The 15,311-nt window shown below is 60.0% G+C and overlaps 1 protein-coding gene across 5 annotated transcripts in view; it reads right to left on the bottom strand.

The window, feature by feature from the left end:
- Positions 1 to 2,282: 2,282 nt before the first annotated feature.
- The window catches only part of ULK1 (unc-51 like autophagy activating kinase 1), a 30,464-nt gene continuing 17,435 nt past the window's right edge, over positions 2,283 to 15,311 (bottom strand). The window contains exons 12-29 of one of the 5 annotated variants that reach the window (XR_013401693.1): positions 15,134 to 15,222; positions 13,844 to 13,988; positions 12,342 to 12,402; positions 11,103 to 11,192; positions 10,129 to 10,254; positions 9,451 to 9,599; positions 9,261 to 9,347; positions 8,556 to 8,824; positions 8,122 to 8,315; positions 7,652 to 7,761; positions 7,431 to 7,574; positions 7,207 to 7,265; positions 6,331 to 6,515; positions 5,956 to 6,128; positions 5,745 to 5,863; positions 5,255 to 5,412; positions 4,154 to 4,289; positions 2,283 to 4,081 (exon numbers count right to left, since the gene is read on the bottom strand). Coding sequence is in view for 4 of the 5 variants with exons in the window: in XM_028830180.2 (XP_028686013.2) it covers positions 4,026 to 4,289; positions 5,255 to 5,412; positions 5,745 to 5,863; positions 5,956 to 6,128; positions 6,331 to 6,515; positions 7,431 to 7,574; positions 7,652 to 7,761; positions 8,122 to 8,315; positions 8,556 to 8,824; positions 9,261 to 9,347; positions 9,451 to 9,599; positions 10,129 to 10,254; positions 11,103 to 11,192; positions 12,342 to 12,402; positions 13,844 to 13,988; positions 15,134 to 15,222 (2,363 nt within the window). In the remaining variant the exon portion in view is untranslated. Of the gene's footprint in view, positions 4,290 to 5,254; positions 5,413 to 5,744; positions 5,864 to 5,955; positions 6,129 to 6,330; positions 6,516 to 7,206; positions 7,266 to 7,430; positions 7,575 to 7,651; positions 7,762 to 8,121; positions 8,316 to 8,555; positions 8,825 to 9,260; positions 9,348 to 9,450; positions 9,600 to 10,128; positions 10,255 to 11,102; positions 11,193 to 12,341; positions 12,403 to 13,843; positions 13,989 to 15,133; positions 15,223 to 15,311 lie in introns of all 5 variants that reach the window. The other 4 variants (XM_028830182.2, XM_028830180.2, XM_077955848.1 and 1 more) reach the window with 4 other exon arrangements.

Below are 15,311 nucleotides of genomic sequence, written 5' to 3'. Positions count from 1 at the left end.
CTGGCTTGGAGTGTGCAAGGATGAGGTCCCTCCTGCACTGCCACGGCTTCCCCTGGGCCCACCCTCACCACCTGGCTCTGGCACATGGACCTTTACAGCAGCTTTATTTACCACTGCCCAAACGTGGAAACAACTGATATGTCGGCAGGTGAATGGAAAAACTGTGGTACCTCCAGACAATGGAATACTATGCAGCTCTAAAAAGAAATGAGGCCAGGCACGGTGGCTCATGCCTGTAATCCTAACGCTTTGGGAGGCTGGGAGGATGGATCACTTGAGGCCAGGAGTTTGAGACCAGCCTGGCCAGCATGGCAAAACCCCTGTCTAAAAATACAAAACTGGCAGCCGGGCACAGTGGCTCAAGCCTGTAATCCCAGCACTCTGGGAGGCCGAGGCGGGCGGATCACGAGGTCAGGAGATCGAGACCATCCTGGCTAACACGGTGAAACCCCGTCTCTACTAAAAAAAAAATACAAAAAACTAGCCGGGCGAGGTGGCAGGCGCCTGTAGTCCCAGCTATTCGGGAGGCTGAGGCAGGAGAATGGCGTAAACCCAGGAGGCGGAGCTTGCAGTGAGCTGAGATCCGGCCACTGCACTCCAGCCCGGGCGACAGAGCGAGACTCCGTCTCAAAAAAAAAAAAAATAAAATAAAAATAAAAATACAAAACTTAGCCAGGCTGGGTGCTCAGGCCTATAATCCCAGCTACTCAGGAGACTGGGGCACAAGAGTCGCTTGAACCTTGGGAGGTGGAGGTTGCAGTGAGCTGAGTTCCTGCCACTGCACTCCAGCCTGGACAACAGAGCGAGACTGCCTCAAAAAAAAAAAAAAAAATGGAAATGCGCTCCCAGGCCCTGGGCATAGTGTATGTTCCCAACTACGGGACATTCTGAAACAAAAACAACTATGAGGACAGGAAGATCAGTGGCCAGTGGAGCTAGGCTGGGAGAGGGGAACAGGTGGAGCCCAGAGGACCTTAGGGTGATGTGTGGCATGACACCTTTGCAACACCCAGTGTATATCGAGTGACCCCATGATGTGAACTGCAGACTTTGAGTGGTAACACAGAACCTGTTGTATTAGAAGTGTCCATGATTTTTGAAAATCTAAAATATGAATATTGGGTTCAACAGCAGAGACAAAGGCACTGCACGAACCTGACCTGTTACTGACGGGAGAGAGGGCAGATGTCTCTGTACGTCCTACTCAATTTTCCTGAAACTATAAAACTGCTCTAAAAAATATTAAATTCCATGTTTGCAGTGACTGTCTGGGCATTTCTTTACGTTACAGACGTACCAGGAGGACCACAGCGCCCACGGCCTGGCAGCTGCCGCACCGCACCTCACCGGTGCTGAGTGCAGCTGCTCCTGTTTGAGGAGGCTGTTTGGAAGCAGCCCGTCTTGGGACTCAGAAACAAGGTCTCTGCCTTCCCCTTCCTCGAGAACACCAACCTCTCAATGAACTTTCACTTCTTATTGCGGTTAGCAGTTTTTAGCAAGTTATTTTTATCTAATAAAAACAATATACAATATACAGTTTAAAAAATGCAAACCCTACAGGAGTTCGAGACCAGCCTGGCCAACATGTGAAACCTCGTCTCTACTAAAAATAAAAAAATCAGCCGGGCACAGTGGTGCATGCCTGTAGTCCCAGCTACTTGGGAGGCTGAGGCAGGAGAATCTCTTGAACCTGGGAGGCGGAGGTTGCAGTGAGCCAAGATTGTGCCACTGCACTCCAGCCTGAGCAAGTTTTTTTTTTTTTTTTAAAAAAAAAAAAGGGCAAAGGATTTAGATGTTCCTCCAAAGACACACAAATGGCCGCCAAGTACCTGTGATGCTCAACGTCAGGACCCCTTGGGGAAATGCAAATCAAAACCACAAGGCGAGGCCTTGGAGGCCCAGCTGCTCAGCGGTTGCAGTGAATAGTCTGAGGCTTCTTGGAAACTCACACAGAGCTCCACGTGGCCCCTCCTAGGTGTATCCCCCAGAGGAGTCAAAGCAGGTGCCCAAAGCTATCCCAAGGTGGGTGCCCTGCCCTGTGGAGTCTGTTCACCCTGTGCAGGACCTCCAGCTTGGCGGGAGAGGCTTCCTACAGCACAGGAGTCTGCACTGTCCCTCACATATCCAGCTTCTGCCCTGGGGCTCTGCTCCTACAGCTGTGTCCGGCCATTGTGGGCACCAATGGAGGGGGCCCTGGGGCTCCTGCGCCTTGGCTGAGAAAGAAAATGACAAAACCCTGAGAACAGTGACAAGCCAACGAAGACAAGAGGTGACACCAGCCCAACAATTCCAAAGGTTTATTTCCTTAAATTGATATTACACAATATAACGCAAAGGGCAGGAAATCACACAAAATTTGCTTTAAAATAGACAAAGGGTCCAGCACTATCAACAGAACATTCAACCAGGGGCGGCAGTTGAGGCGCCCAGGACCTGCTTGGACACACGCACACGCGGCCGCGACGGAAGCAAGAGGACCAGGACGCCAGGCAAGATCCCCGTAGTGCCAGCTTCCCAGGACTCAAGATTCCAGTCGGCCATGAAGCAATAAATACTAACATGCCCCACAAGGTGAGAATAAAGCCATCAAGGTGATGAGGAAGAAATCACGGGGATTTTCTTCTTCTAAGTCCAAGCACAGTGGCAATATTTCAAGTATTGCAAAGAAAAACACACATGTGTGTATTTTTGTCTGTTATGTGGTGTGTGACCCTGGAACCCCCCGCGTGGGTCCATGGCCCCACCGCTGCCTCCCGCAGACTGGGGACTCGTTCAAGTATCTACTGATCCAGGCTGGGCAGACCAAGGGAGGCCCGGGCAGGGTTTGCAGCACGTGCCCGCCTGGAATCCGGAAGGCAGGCCTCTGCGGACACCTTCAGTGGCCCTGAGCAAGGCCGAGGCAGGGAGGGACAGGGCTGTCATCAGGCCTACCCTGCCGAGGGGCTGACACCACAGCTGGCTGTCAAAGCTGGACGGGGAGCTTTTGCATATGTTACTTTTTTCCTTGCATGAAGTATTCCCCTCATCTGCCCCCAGGCCCAGGTGGGGAGGGTGCTGGGCACACACCTGTCCTGCTGCAGCCACCGACCCAGGTGTGCACAGAGCAGCCTCACCTGCCGGCCATACGCCCCTGCGCCATCTGCCTCTAACCTGGCCCAGTCCTCGCCCTCCCAAAACCAATTCTTAAACACCTACAAGTTTTCTCCTTTAAAGAAAAAATTAGCTGCATAAAAATAAGACACATTTTAGGAATAAAGTGTGAAAGATTACAAGACGTATCCAGGGCTTAGAGAACACGGCGCCTCCGCTGCCGGTCCCTAGAGGAACGCTTGAACAAAGAACTGCCTCTGCCTCTGGTGCAGGGCCCCACTCACCCCGGAGCCAGTTCTCCCCTTGAGGTCCAGACCTGGGCAGCTCCGTGGTCCGGTGCTCAGGCTTGGGGGCCCTGGCATGTGTCCGCTTATGTGTATGTACAAACACCAGGCCACTGCCAGGAATCACCGCCCAGCAGTCCCTGGTGAGGTCCAGATTCTGTCTCTATCTGCATAAAGTGCTTGGGTGATTGACAAAGCTGGGTGGGTATCTCGGAGGGAGAGGCTCCTGGAGACTGGGGGACGCCGAGGCCGCAGGCTCTTCCTGGGCACAGTGACTGCTGACCTGCCCGAAGCAGGAGCTCGCTTTGGCTTTGAGTCGGCAGCGGTCTCAGGCCCTTGCCTGTCCTCCAGGGCTGCCCCGGGGCTAGAGGGTGGTGGCACCCACGCCTGCTGTGCCAGGCAGCCAGAGGGGCAGAAGTTCTGTGATCCCCACCTGTACAAGACGGGAGACACCCCCAAGCTGTGTGGCTCCAGGTGTGCTGGTTCTGCCCCATGACCTGCAGGGAGGCCGGCAGGCTGACTGTCCGTGGGGCCCAGGGCAGGGCTCAGCACCAGCGATCAGTGCCATGGGCTTGTCCCGAGGAGTCCAGCCAGCACAGAGCCCACCCTGCAGGGCTCGGCAGGACCAGGACCCAGCCAGACCAAAAAACGTCAGGCACAGATGCCAGTCAGCAGCGCCGAGAGTCTCCGCTCAATGCACAGCTTGCCTGTGGAGGGAGAGGGGGGAGCGTGAGGGAGACGCCCAGAGCCCTCAGCCCCCAGCCCAGCCTGGCACTCACACTTGGCGACGTTCTCGATGTCGGCCTGGTCTGAGAGCATGTGCTGCAGCCCTTCCAGGAGCAGCAGGGCCTTGTGGTAGCGCGGGACGCATCCCTCACGGTGCTGGAACATCTCGTCCAGGGCGGCCGACTGCACCTGGGGGCGAGGGCAGAGGCTGGACAAGGCCAGCTCACCCCACTCCCTCCCAGCGAGGGCTGCCCTGCCTGCACCCATGGCAGCGGCCCAGGGGGGGCAGACAGGCCCTCAGGGCAGTGACTGGGGGGGTGAGTGCTGGCGCAGCCTTCGGTGCAGAGGGGATGGTCACAGGGCCAAGGGGAGACGCTGCCTGGAACCAGATGACCCTGGCCAGCACTGTCAGCCCCACCCCAGGACAATAGAGTGCCCGCCAGTCAGTCAGTGTCATTACTGCTGCTGCCTGGCCTGCCTGGGTGGGAAGCAGGGGCAGGAGGGGGGCTGACTTTTCCCATGTTTGTTCAGACTGCATTTTTACTGCATGCATACATTTTCTTAAAAAAGGAGACTCAGGCACTCATGAGTTTTTGCCTGTAATCCCAGCATTTTGGGAGGCTGAGGCACGATGATCACTTGAGCCCAGGAGTTAGCGGCTGCACTACACTTCAGCCTGGGCAACAGTGCAAGACCCTCTCTTAAAAAAAAAGAAAAGAAAAAAAAGGGGGAACCCCACCTCAGAGGCAGAGGAAGCTCTTCAGAGCCCAAGCAGGGAGCCTGTGCCCGCGGTACCAGCTGAGTGCACCACACTTCTAGGCAGGTTGTCTGGGACCAGGTGCTGCTTCTGGAGGCTGGCACCTGACTACGAGGCCTGAAGACCAAGTCTCTCATTTTACAATTGGGGAAACAGTCTCAGGAAGAGGCATGGCAGGATGCACATGGGCCATGGCACCCATGCAATCAAGGATGCACCCAGCCAAGCTGTAAGCGCCTGCAGGAAGCCGGGGGCATCACGCTATCATTTCAAGACCTCCAGAAGTGACACCCCCGAAAGTCTCACCAAGCTGTGGGCATCAAGGTCCCCTCCCAGTGCAGACAGCCGGCCTGGAAGTTCCTGGCCCCTGCCCCACCGGTGTCTGTCTGTCTCGTACCATCTGCACGGCGTGGCTGAAGATCAGCCTCTCGGCAGTGATGCTGTGGACGCGGTCCAGGAGCCGCTGCTTGTCCAGGAAGAAGCGCTGCAACCGCAGGCTCAGGCCCTGGCAGGACACCACGCTGGCCTTGTACAGCTCGTTCAGCCTGCGCACCACTGCAGAGGACGAGGGTGGTCGGCTCCGGGTGCGGCAGACACGGGGCAGGGCTGGAGCGGTCACGATCCGCCCTGCGCACTGAGCGAGCACGTCCCTCCCTCCCTGCCACGGCCCTGGCTCTCCGTGGCCTTCAGTGCGCGGCCAGGCTCAGCACCTCGTCCCGGGTGCCATCCGACCCCACAGCCTCTGTGCCCTGCACGCTGGGCCAGGCCCCAAGGCCTTTGCACCTTTGCACAGGGGCCTGCTCAGGCAGCCTCCCTGTCACCCGGACAGTTGCAAGGCGGGCTTCCTCCCCAACCCAGCATGTGGGTTGAGCGGTCACAGCCCTCACCCTGCTTCACGGTGGACGACAGGCAGAGCTTGCCGGCCCGGATCTGGTCGATGGCAGTTTGCAGGCCGGAGGACAGTAGCTCGGCCACCTTCAGGTACAGGACCAGCTGCTCCGCAAAGCTGGGGGTGGCAGGCAGATCAAAGGAGGCAGGTTGGTCCTGGCCCCCAAGCCACCACCCGCCCCACCCCACCCCAGCCCTGGCAGCACCCACCCCCATTCTCGGCTCAGCAGGCTGATCTGGTCGGCCACCACACTCTCCTGCAGCTGGTACTCAGGGCCCCCGGCCGCCTCGCTGGCGCTGCCCTTCAGGGCTGCGATCTCCAAGACGTGCTGCACGAACAGCAGCGTGAAGCGCAGGCCACGCAGGATCTCGGTGTGCTCTTGCTGCAGGAAGCGGTCGTCAGGGTAGCACATGCTGCCCGGGCTGGGAAGAGGCTTGTCTCCCTTGAGACTCACTGATGACGCCTTGGGGAGGCAGGGCAGGGTCCCCTCCCTTGCTGTAGACCGGGCAGCTGGGATGTGCCCCACCTGACACCCCACACCCGCTCCAGCCAGAATGGAAACCTTTGCTCACTCCAGCCCTCACCTCCATGAGGGTCTCCTCAGGGAGGTCGGGGGCCTCGAAGGTCACAGCCCCCTCCAGGTTGGCAGCAATGGGGTCGGCAAAGCTGCAGCTATGTCCTGGAGCAGGGAGCTCGGGGGCTGGGGCCTCGCTGCAGGCCCCAGACACCAGGTGGCGGGCAGAAGAGCCAGCGGAGCCAGTGGAGCCCACTGCAGGGAAAGGGCGGTGAGGGGCATGCGAGGACAAGCAGACACCGTGACCCCCATCCCCCACAGGCTCCCACACCTCCAGGGCCCAATGTGCCTCTGCCTCAGTTTACACCCTGTTACCTCCCAAAACTCTAACAGGAGAAGCAGAGCAGGTCCCTAGAGCCCCTACTCAACCTCTTGCCACTCACCACAACCCCCAGGTCCCCAGCTCCCCACCTCAGGCCAAGGGCTGCGGTGCCCATCAAGGGACCCTCTGGGTATCCCGACCCCCAGCCCAGATCTGCCTGGGAGAAGGGCAGCTGCCACTGTCTGGGATGGGGTAGGTGGGTGGCCTGGGGTGCTACTGTGCAACACGGGTGGGCCCGAGGGCCAAAAGGACCTCAAAGGGCAAGGCAGGCCACCCTCACTACGGGGCTGGCAGGTGACCCCAGCGATGGCAGCCCCTGGCCAGGACCAGATGCCCACAAGCCCACCCCTCCCCAGGCAGAACCCACAGTGGGGACCCAGCCAGGCCCCAGGCCCAGAGCATCCCCACACGCCACTGGCTGGGGAACCGAGGGGCACGCCTGTCTGCGACTCCTGACCAACACAGCACAGCCCACGGCAGCTGGGCAAGGAGGCCACAATCCAGACACCGTCCCTGCTCAGCTCATGTTTTGGGGATAAATGGGAACAAGTACCTATCACTCACAGGTTGAGTGGCAGGGGCCGCCTGCGGGGCAGGTACCAGAACCACGTCCATTTTGTAGACTGGGAGACAGAGCGTGGGTTTCTCAGGGACCTGAGCTGCTTCCTCAGGCACCCCCAGGCTCTGGGGGGCCGCAGTCCAGCGACCCGAGTTAAAGGATGCCCCCCTCCTCTAGGGCGCTGCCACCACCCCAAAAGGGACAGGGCCTCAGCCTAGCCAGCCCTCACCTGAGAACATCCTGGTGCGGGGGCCCTGGGGCGGCGTGCTCCCACTCGGGGGAGAGCCCACGGTGAAGACTACCGGGGAGGGGCTGCTGGCGCCCCCAGCGCGGGCTCCTGGGTGCAGGCTCCCTCCACAGCCAGCTGAGGGTGCTGGGAGAGCAAGGAAGGGCTCAGGAGCATCCTGGCTGCCCGCCGCCCCCATCCCACAGCCTCTGAGCCTCACCCACCGATCTCCATGGGCTTCTCCTGCAGGCTCTCCGTGCTGCCCGGCTCTGGGGCTTGCGTCCCAAACGCTGCCTTAAGGAGCAGGTCAGTGAGGCGGCTGGTGCTGAAAGACCTGCGGGAGGTGCAGGGCTGTGCTGGGGGCCCGGCCCACTCCACCCTAACTGGACCTTGAGGGGCCCCTCTGCAGGCCAGACACACGTAATGCACGGTCCCCTGGCCCACCTCGAGAGGCAGGCACTCCTGTCAGCCCAGCTTACAGGTGGGCATGGTGAGGCTCAGGATGGGGACCTGCTGGGAGTCTAGGGCCAGCCATGGGTGGGCCAGGCTCTGGCACCCAGCCACACTGGGCACCCACAGAAGGGCAAGGCCAGGTTTTTCCTGTTCTACCCCCAAGAAGTACACAGCAGAACAATGCAGGGGAAAGGGGCAGCCCCCTCAGCAGCCCATCCAAGGCCTGTTCCCTCCAACTCACCGGCCAAAGGGACCCTTGGGGTCCTCGCCTGGCCGCAGGCCAGGGCCCAGTGGCTGACCATGGAAGGGTCCCACCTCCGAGAGGTCGGGCAGTGTCCGGTTTCGAGGGGGCGCCATTACCATGCCCTGCCGGGCTAGGAGGGCCAGCAGGTTCTGGGAGCTGGGGGTCTTTGGGAAGTCGAAGGAGGGCACAGCCTAGGAGGACAGAGATGGGGTGAAGACTGCCCCACAGGTCTGCAGCCCTGGGGCCCAGTGCCTGTGGGAGGTGGCCAAGTTGGCAGGAACTGGCAAGGTGTGTGGGAGTGGACTGAGCATGAGCCCAGGCGGGGGTCAGAAGGTACAAAGCTGCCTTCCTCAGTCTTTGTTCAGGCCTGGCCACTCCCACCCGTCTTCCCCAGGGCTCTGTGCCCCTCGACACATGGCAGCGCCCATTACCTTGGTGGGGGAGCCCAGAATGGGGGGCAGGGGGTTTCGCTGCAGGAAGTCGGGCAGCTTGGGTGAGCCCCGCAGGTTCCGGCAGGACTGCAGCCCGTGGGACGGCTGGGGAGGGCTGGCCTGTGGGGGGCTGAACACGGCTCCCAGGGGGTCCGTGGGGGGTTTGGGCAGCTTGGGGCAGACGACGTGCAGGTCAGACAGGTTGGGGGCACTGTGCAGGCGGCAGCCCAGCCCGGAAGTGCGGGTAGAGTGCTCGGGCACAGAGGAGCCTAGAGAGGAGGACAGGCCTCGTCACGACCTTCCGGTCCAGCGGCCCAGCCCTAGGCCCCACTGCTGCCACACGGAGGCCCCTTGGGGTAAACGGTAAGGTCCCACTTTTTTTTTTTGAGACAGAGTCTCACCCTGTCGCTCAGGCTGGAGTGCAGTGGTGCGATTTCGGCTCACTGCAAGCTCCGCCTCCCAGATTAAACCTGTTAAAGCCACTGTTAAACCTGACCCCCAGCCAGCACAGAAGACCGGCACAGAGGGGATGAGAAACCTGCCCCAGCTCACACAGCCAGGAGCTGGAGAGGCAGTTGGCTTCTGTTCCATGAGCTTCCCTCCCACTCCTTTTCACTTGTTAAAAGCAAGGGTTTTAGACCAGGATGACAACATGAGTGAGGGAAGTCAGCCTCGCACCCCCTCCCACCTCCGGACTGTACCTACCTGGACGAGGGGACCTGCCACCCCGCATCTCCGCTCCCTGTGGGGAGGGCGTCCCACTCCAGCCTGGCCGCTCAGGGATGGTTCCAACTTGGAGAAAAGAGAGATCTGCTAGGGTCAAGCTGGGACAGAGACAGCCTCCTCGCCCACCGCCTAGAGACGCCCCTTCCCAGGCCCCAGGCTGCAGGCGCACCTTGAGGGGATGGTGTGTAGGGCCGGCCCCCACCCACAGACATCTTCCTGGCCAGGACGCCTCCATGCTCAGCGTGGGCAGGAGGCGAAGGGCTGGCCCTTGCAAAGCCCAGGGGGCTGGTGCTGCCTGACCTGCGGACGGCAGAGGACCTGGAGACAAGGCAAGTATTAGAGGGGAGGCCTCAGCAGCTCAGGACCCCATGCCACGCCAAGTGGCTACAGTGCTGACAGATGGCTCACCCTCTGCTGCACTCTGTCCAGGTAACTGGCCACACAGTGGGTGTGTGTGAGCAGCTGGCCCCTTAGCATTCCTGCCCAGGGCACCAACCCAAGGCATCCTCACCCTAAAGTCTCCGTGCCCTGCCAGACACCCACTGGCCCACACAGCCTTTTGTGAGTTCAAAGAAAGGTACCCTTTCCTCCCAACATTTACTTCTATTAAAATTGGCCAAAGTCAATATTGATTTTATAAACACAAGAGATTTTACTGATCAGAAAACTGTCAAAATAACTCTAGAAACCCAAGACATCAACAAAGTGAATAGTGGTGCTGAGTGACACAGTCCACAGTCTACAAACTGCACATGGATGGCGACCCTGTCCCTCCATGGAAGCCGTGGAAGGGCTCCTGCTACACACGCCCCAGCCATGCCTGGCTACCTGGGAGCTCTGCACTCACCGAGGTGTTTGGAACTGGGTGGGTGACTGCAGGTTTCGCTCGATGCGCTGGTAGTTCTGCACCTGCGTGGGGACTGGGATGGGGACGGAGGCACCGCACCTGCTGCTGGAGAACGGGCCAGCCCGGCTGTGGCGGAGAGAGGTCAACATCATGACAGACACTGGGGTCACAAGAGGCTGCGGTCATGGAGCTGGGGCACCAGAAGAAAGCCCAGGCCCGGCCGGGCGCGGTGGCTCAAGCCTGTAATCCCAGCACTTTGGGAGGCCGAGACGGGTGGATCACGAGGTCAGGAGATCGAGACCATCCTGGCTAACACAGTGAAACCCCGTCTCTACTAAAAAATACAAAAAAACTAGCCGGGCGAGGTGGCGGGCGCCTGTAGTCCCAGCTACTCGGGAGGCTGAGGCAGGAGAATGGCCTGAACCCGGGAGGCGGAGCTTGCAGTGAGCTGAGATCCGGCCACTGCACTCCAGCAAGGGGGACAGAGTGAGACTCCGTCTCAAAAAAAAAAAAAAAAAAAAAAAGAAAGCCCAGGCCCAGACTTCCTAGCTACGACAGAGGCCACCCTGGGCCCCATGCCAGGTCTGAAAAGAGCCGGCTTCCGTGCCTCTACACACAACAGCACTGTGGCACCTGCACCCCACCTGGACTCCCAGTCTGCATCCAGCCAGTGGGAGGCCACCCTGGCTGGGGCCCTGGCCATTCCTGGCCCCACAGGCTCAGGGCTTACAACAGGACTGTGCTGGCCCTGGCATCCCTAGTTGGTTTCCTCATTCACCTACTCCTGTCAATACCCCTCCCACTATAGTCCCTTCTACAGGACGACCCAGCAGACCCTGCAGTCCTGCGAGGCCTGGGAGAAGGCAGGGCCCTCTAGACACAGCACGCCGGGTCTGGCTGCGACACACAGGAAGCCCAGCCTCCAGCTGGGGGACTGTTCATAGCCCCATCCACCCAGCCTGGGCCCTGCTTACCCTGAGGGACTAGGGGAGCTGCTGCAGGGTGGGGATGGAGATGGGGTCCGGCCGTGGCTCTCCAGGCCCGCAGAGGCCACCAGTGAGCTCCTGTAGGGCAGAAGGGAGGCCAAGGGCATTTTTTTTTTTTTTCGAGACAGAGTCTTGCTCTGTTGCCCAGGCTGGAGTGCACTGGCACAATCTCAGCTCAATGTAACCTCTGCCTCCCGGGTTCAAGCTATTGTCCTGCCTCAGCCTCCAGAGTAGCTGGGACTACAGGCATGTGCCACCAAGCCCAGCTAATTTTTTGCACTTTTTTTTTTCTTTTTTTTTTTGGAGACTGGGTTTTACCATGTTGGCCAGGATGGTCTCGATCTCCTGACCTCATGATCCACCCACCTCAGCCTCCCAAAGTGCTGGGATTACAGGTGTGAGCCGCCACAGGCCAACAACATTTTCTTTTTTTTTTTCTTTTTGAGATGGAGTCTCGCTTTGTTGCCCAGGCTAGAGTGCAGTGGCACCATATCGGCTCACTGCAAGCTCTGCCTCCCAGGTTCACACCATTCTCCTGCCTCAGCCTCCTGAGTAGTTGGGACTACAGGCACCCACCACCACGCCCGGCTAAGTTTTTTTGTATTTTTGGTAGACACGGGGTTTCACTGTTAGCCAGGGTGGTCTCGACCTCCTGACCTTGTGATCTGCCTGCCTCAGCCTCCCAAAGTGCTGGGGTTACAGGCATGAGCCACTGCGCCCGGCGGTCAAGGGCATTTTCTTTTTTTTTTTTTTTTTTTTTGAGACGGAGTCTCGCTCTGTCGCCCAGCCCAGGCTGGAGTGCAGTGGCGCGATCTCAGCTCACTGCAAGCTCCGCCTCCCGGGTTCACGCCATTCTCCTGCCTCAGCCTCCCGAGTAGCTGGGACTATAGGCGCCCACAACCGCGCCCGGCTAATTTTTTGTATTTTTAGTAGAGACGGGGTTTCACCGTGGTCTCGATCTCCTGACCTTGTGATCTGCCCGCCTCGGCCTCCCAAAGTGCTGGGATTACAGGCGTGAGCCACCACGCCCGGCCTCAAGGGCATTTTCAAGTCACACGCGGCACAGAGCTCAGCCAGCCCTGTGCCCCACCAGCCCCTCTCTGCAGTGGACGTGGCAGTCTCAGCCCTCCCTAATGGGCTGATGACTCCAGGCAGGGATAACACGGGCCACTTCCAAGGCCACAGTTCCTCTCCCCTAAATTACAGAGGTAAGGGATGGGGGCTCACCCACTGCACATCAGGCTGTCTGGCGGGGGTTTGGCACTGGGCGCCTCAGCCACCAGGTCACCTGCAGGGGGAGACAAAGCTGGGCCTGGAGTCCTTGCTGCCTGCCCAGGGCCACCCCACCCCACTGAGGCTCTCTGCTGGATCCCCACACACACTCCACCTTGCAGGGGCCTCAGCTTGTACAGCGGCCTTGCAGGGTGCAGAGCCTGGGCGGTACGGTCCAGCCTGCCTCCTCCCTGCCAGCCCCAGGCCAGTTCCGGGAGACCAGAGCACTGCCTGCCCCCCTTATCCCCACTTGGATTGTGTGCTTCCTATCTCCAGTGTCCTCAGCCCCAGAGACCCCCTGGGGCCCTGCCCCACAGCCTTCAGCCAACTCCAGGATGGGCGGGGGAGGTCAGGCATCCACAGCCCTAAGTCTGGGCCCAACCCCGTCCAGGAATACCCAGGTTCCCGCCCCCAAGGAGGCTCTGCCCGGCCCCTGGTGTCTGTCTTCCTGTTGCCCTGACAGCTGGCAAAGGACCAAGGCCCTCCCTGGGTCTGTCTGGGGCTTGGCTCAGGCCTCCCCACCCCCGCAGGAGCCATACTGACGGGAGATGCGGAGGGCTCTGCATGAGTCATTGTGTCCCTGGCAGACACAGGGACCAGTGCCAACCCAGACCTCCAGGAGCTTTGGGACAGCCACGGACAGAGTGCAGGGCCTTCAGAGGAGCCACAGACCCCAGGCCTGCTCCAAAAGTTTAGGCACCTTCTTTCAACAAACACGTGGGCAGCCCCTGGTCACTATGGAGCAGGGGTCCCCCAAAAGCCAAGGAATAAACCCACCTGCAGGGTGTGGGGGCAATAAGAGCTGCTGAGAAACAAGGTAGGGGTACACGGCGGCAGTGTGGGAGGAGCAGGAGGTGAGCGTCCCCCACCCATCTGGAAGAGCAGCACTGTCTGGGGGGACCAGGCCTACAGCCTCCAACCTCCTACTGACTACTAGGAGGACCCGGCTCTGATTCCCAGAGTGTTTTTTTTTGTTTTTTTTTTGTTTTTTTTTTGAGACGGAGCCTGGCTCTGCCGCCCAGGCTGGAGTGCAGTGGCCAAATCTCAGCTCACTGCAAGTTCCGCCTCCTGGGTTCCCGCCATTCTCCTGCCTCAGCCTCCGAGTAGCTGGGACTACAGGCGCCCGCCACCTCGTCCGGCTAGTTTTTTGTATTTTTTAGTAGAGACGGGGTTTCACCGTGTTAGCCAGGATGGTCTCGATCTGCTGACCTTGTGATCCACCCGCCTCGGCCTCCCAAAGTGCTGGGATTACAGGCTTGAGCCACCGCGCCTGGCCCCCAGAGTGGTTTTAAGAGACGCGGCCTCCCCAGCCAAGCGGAGCTGATGCTGGTGGCTCCCAGGGGCCTACCCTGACTGCCCGTGAGTGGGGACGGGCCACACCCAGTGCATCCAGTACGTGCAGTACACTGTCCCTGCTGCACCCGAGCGTCACCTCCGAGCCCCGCGTTCTCCCTGACCTGGAAACTGCGCGGGGACCATGACAAAGTCGTCTGTGTCACAGGAGTCCTTGCTGCCGCCAGAGTCCCGGGAGCTGTGCAGGAAGCCAGCGGCGTCAGCCGGCGAGGTCAGGGTCTTCTGTAGCTGCTGCATCTCGCCCAGGGACTGAGAGTCAATGGAGGGGCTGGTGAGCAGGTCTCAGGGACACAGACACTCAGGAGAGCAAATCCCCCCTCCTCTGGGACGGCCCAGAGCCCCAGTAAAGATCAGGGGCACTGGGGCAGAGAAGGGCTGGGGGCATGTTTCTTCCCGTGCTCTGCTCTCCTCTGTACTTCCAGAGGACTCCACTCAAAGGCCGGCCTTGACCTCGCAGGGACAGGCCCCCCGATGAGCCACTCCCACCATGCAGCCTGGGTGGGTTGAAGCCCTCAGTTCCCAGAAGCTCTGGGAGGCCCTGTTTTGGGGAGTTGTTCACCACCTGCCCTCTGCACCTCACTTTTCCGTTTGCAGAGCCAAGAGAGCGAGGTGCCATGGGGGTCGTGTCCAGTGAAGAGGCTGCCATCCCCGGTGGACCCTGCTCTGAGGCCAGTACCATGCTAAGGCCCAGCGCACACCATCCATGCGGTGGTGGCTAAAGCCCCAAGTGCCCCAGGGCAGCTGTGCAGAGGGCCACACCTCCCTACAGCGCGGTGCTGCCACGCTCCCCTCACCACATCTGAGCTTCTGGCCGTGATACAGGCAGACAACCAAGGTCAGAGGACCGGTCCCTGGTCACAGAGCAGGGGGCCAGGCCAGGAGAGCCCACACACAAAACTCTACCACCAGCCACCACACCATGCCCAAGAGCCAGGTTCCAGGTCAGATGGACAGAGGTATGGGGGTTCATGGCCGACTCAGGTGCTCTGCAGACCCCTCCCATGTCACACAAGGAGTGCCACCATCATGTGGAGCCATCACCCTGCAACCCTACCCATGCTGAGTCCAGTGGAAGACACCACAAAGGAGGCCAGGGGTGCAGGTGCCAGTGGGCCAAGGCCACATGCTACTTCTGTCTGCGTCAGCACAAAACCAAAGACAGGACCAGACCAAACAGCCGCCCTGTTGGCCTCTGGGACCTGAGGGCTGTGGGTGCTGGCAGGGGCCGTCACCTGTTTGTGGGGCTTCACCATCTACAGGACGAACTCATCCATGTCTTTCGTGACTCACACAGACAACAGAAGTCACAGCACGTCCCCGCGGGGGCCCAGGGCTGGAGCCCCTGACTGCTGAGTGGGGGGAGAAGCTGTCAGGCCCCTGGGGCGGCAACTCACCGGCGGGGAGGCCAGGTGGGAGGTGGAGCTGCTGCTGGAGCTGCTGCCGGACCCCGAACTTGGGTACGAGGGCACAGGCACCGGTGGGGCTGAGGGAAACAGGCATAGGTCAGTCTGGACTGTCCTCCTGTCTCCTCACCCTAGAGCCAACCCACGGACTGGACAAGCTCAACCATAT

This window comes from Macaca mulatta, chromosome 11, assembly GCF_049350105.2.
Source record: "Macaca mulatta isolate MMU2019108-1 chromosome 11, T2T-MMU8v2.0, whole genome shotgun sequence".
NCBI classification, from domain to species: domain Eukaryota; kingdom Metazoa; phylum Chordata; class Mammalia; order Primates; family Cercopithecidae; genus Macaca; species Macaca mulatta.
The sequence above is the reverse complement of the archived record's forward strand: the minus strand, read 5'-3'. Positions and strand labels throughout refer to the sequence as shown.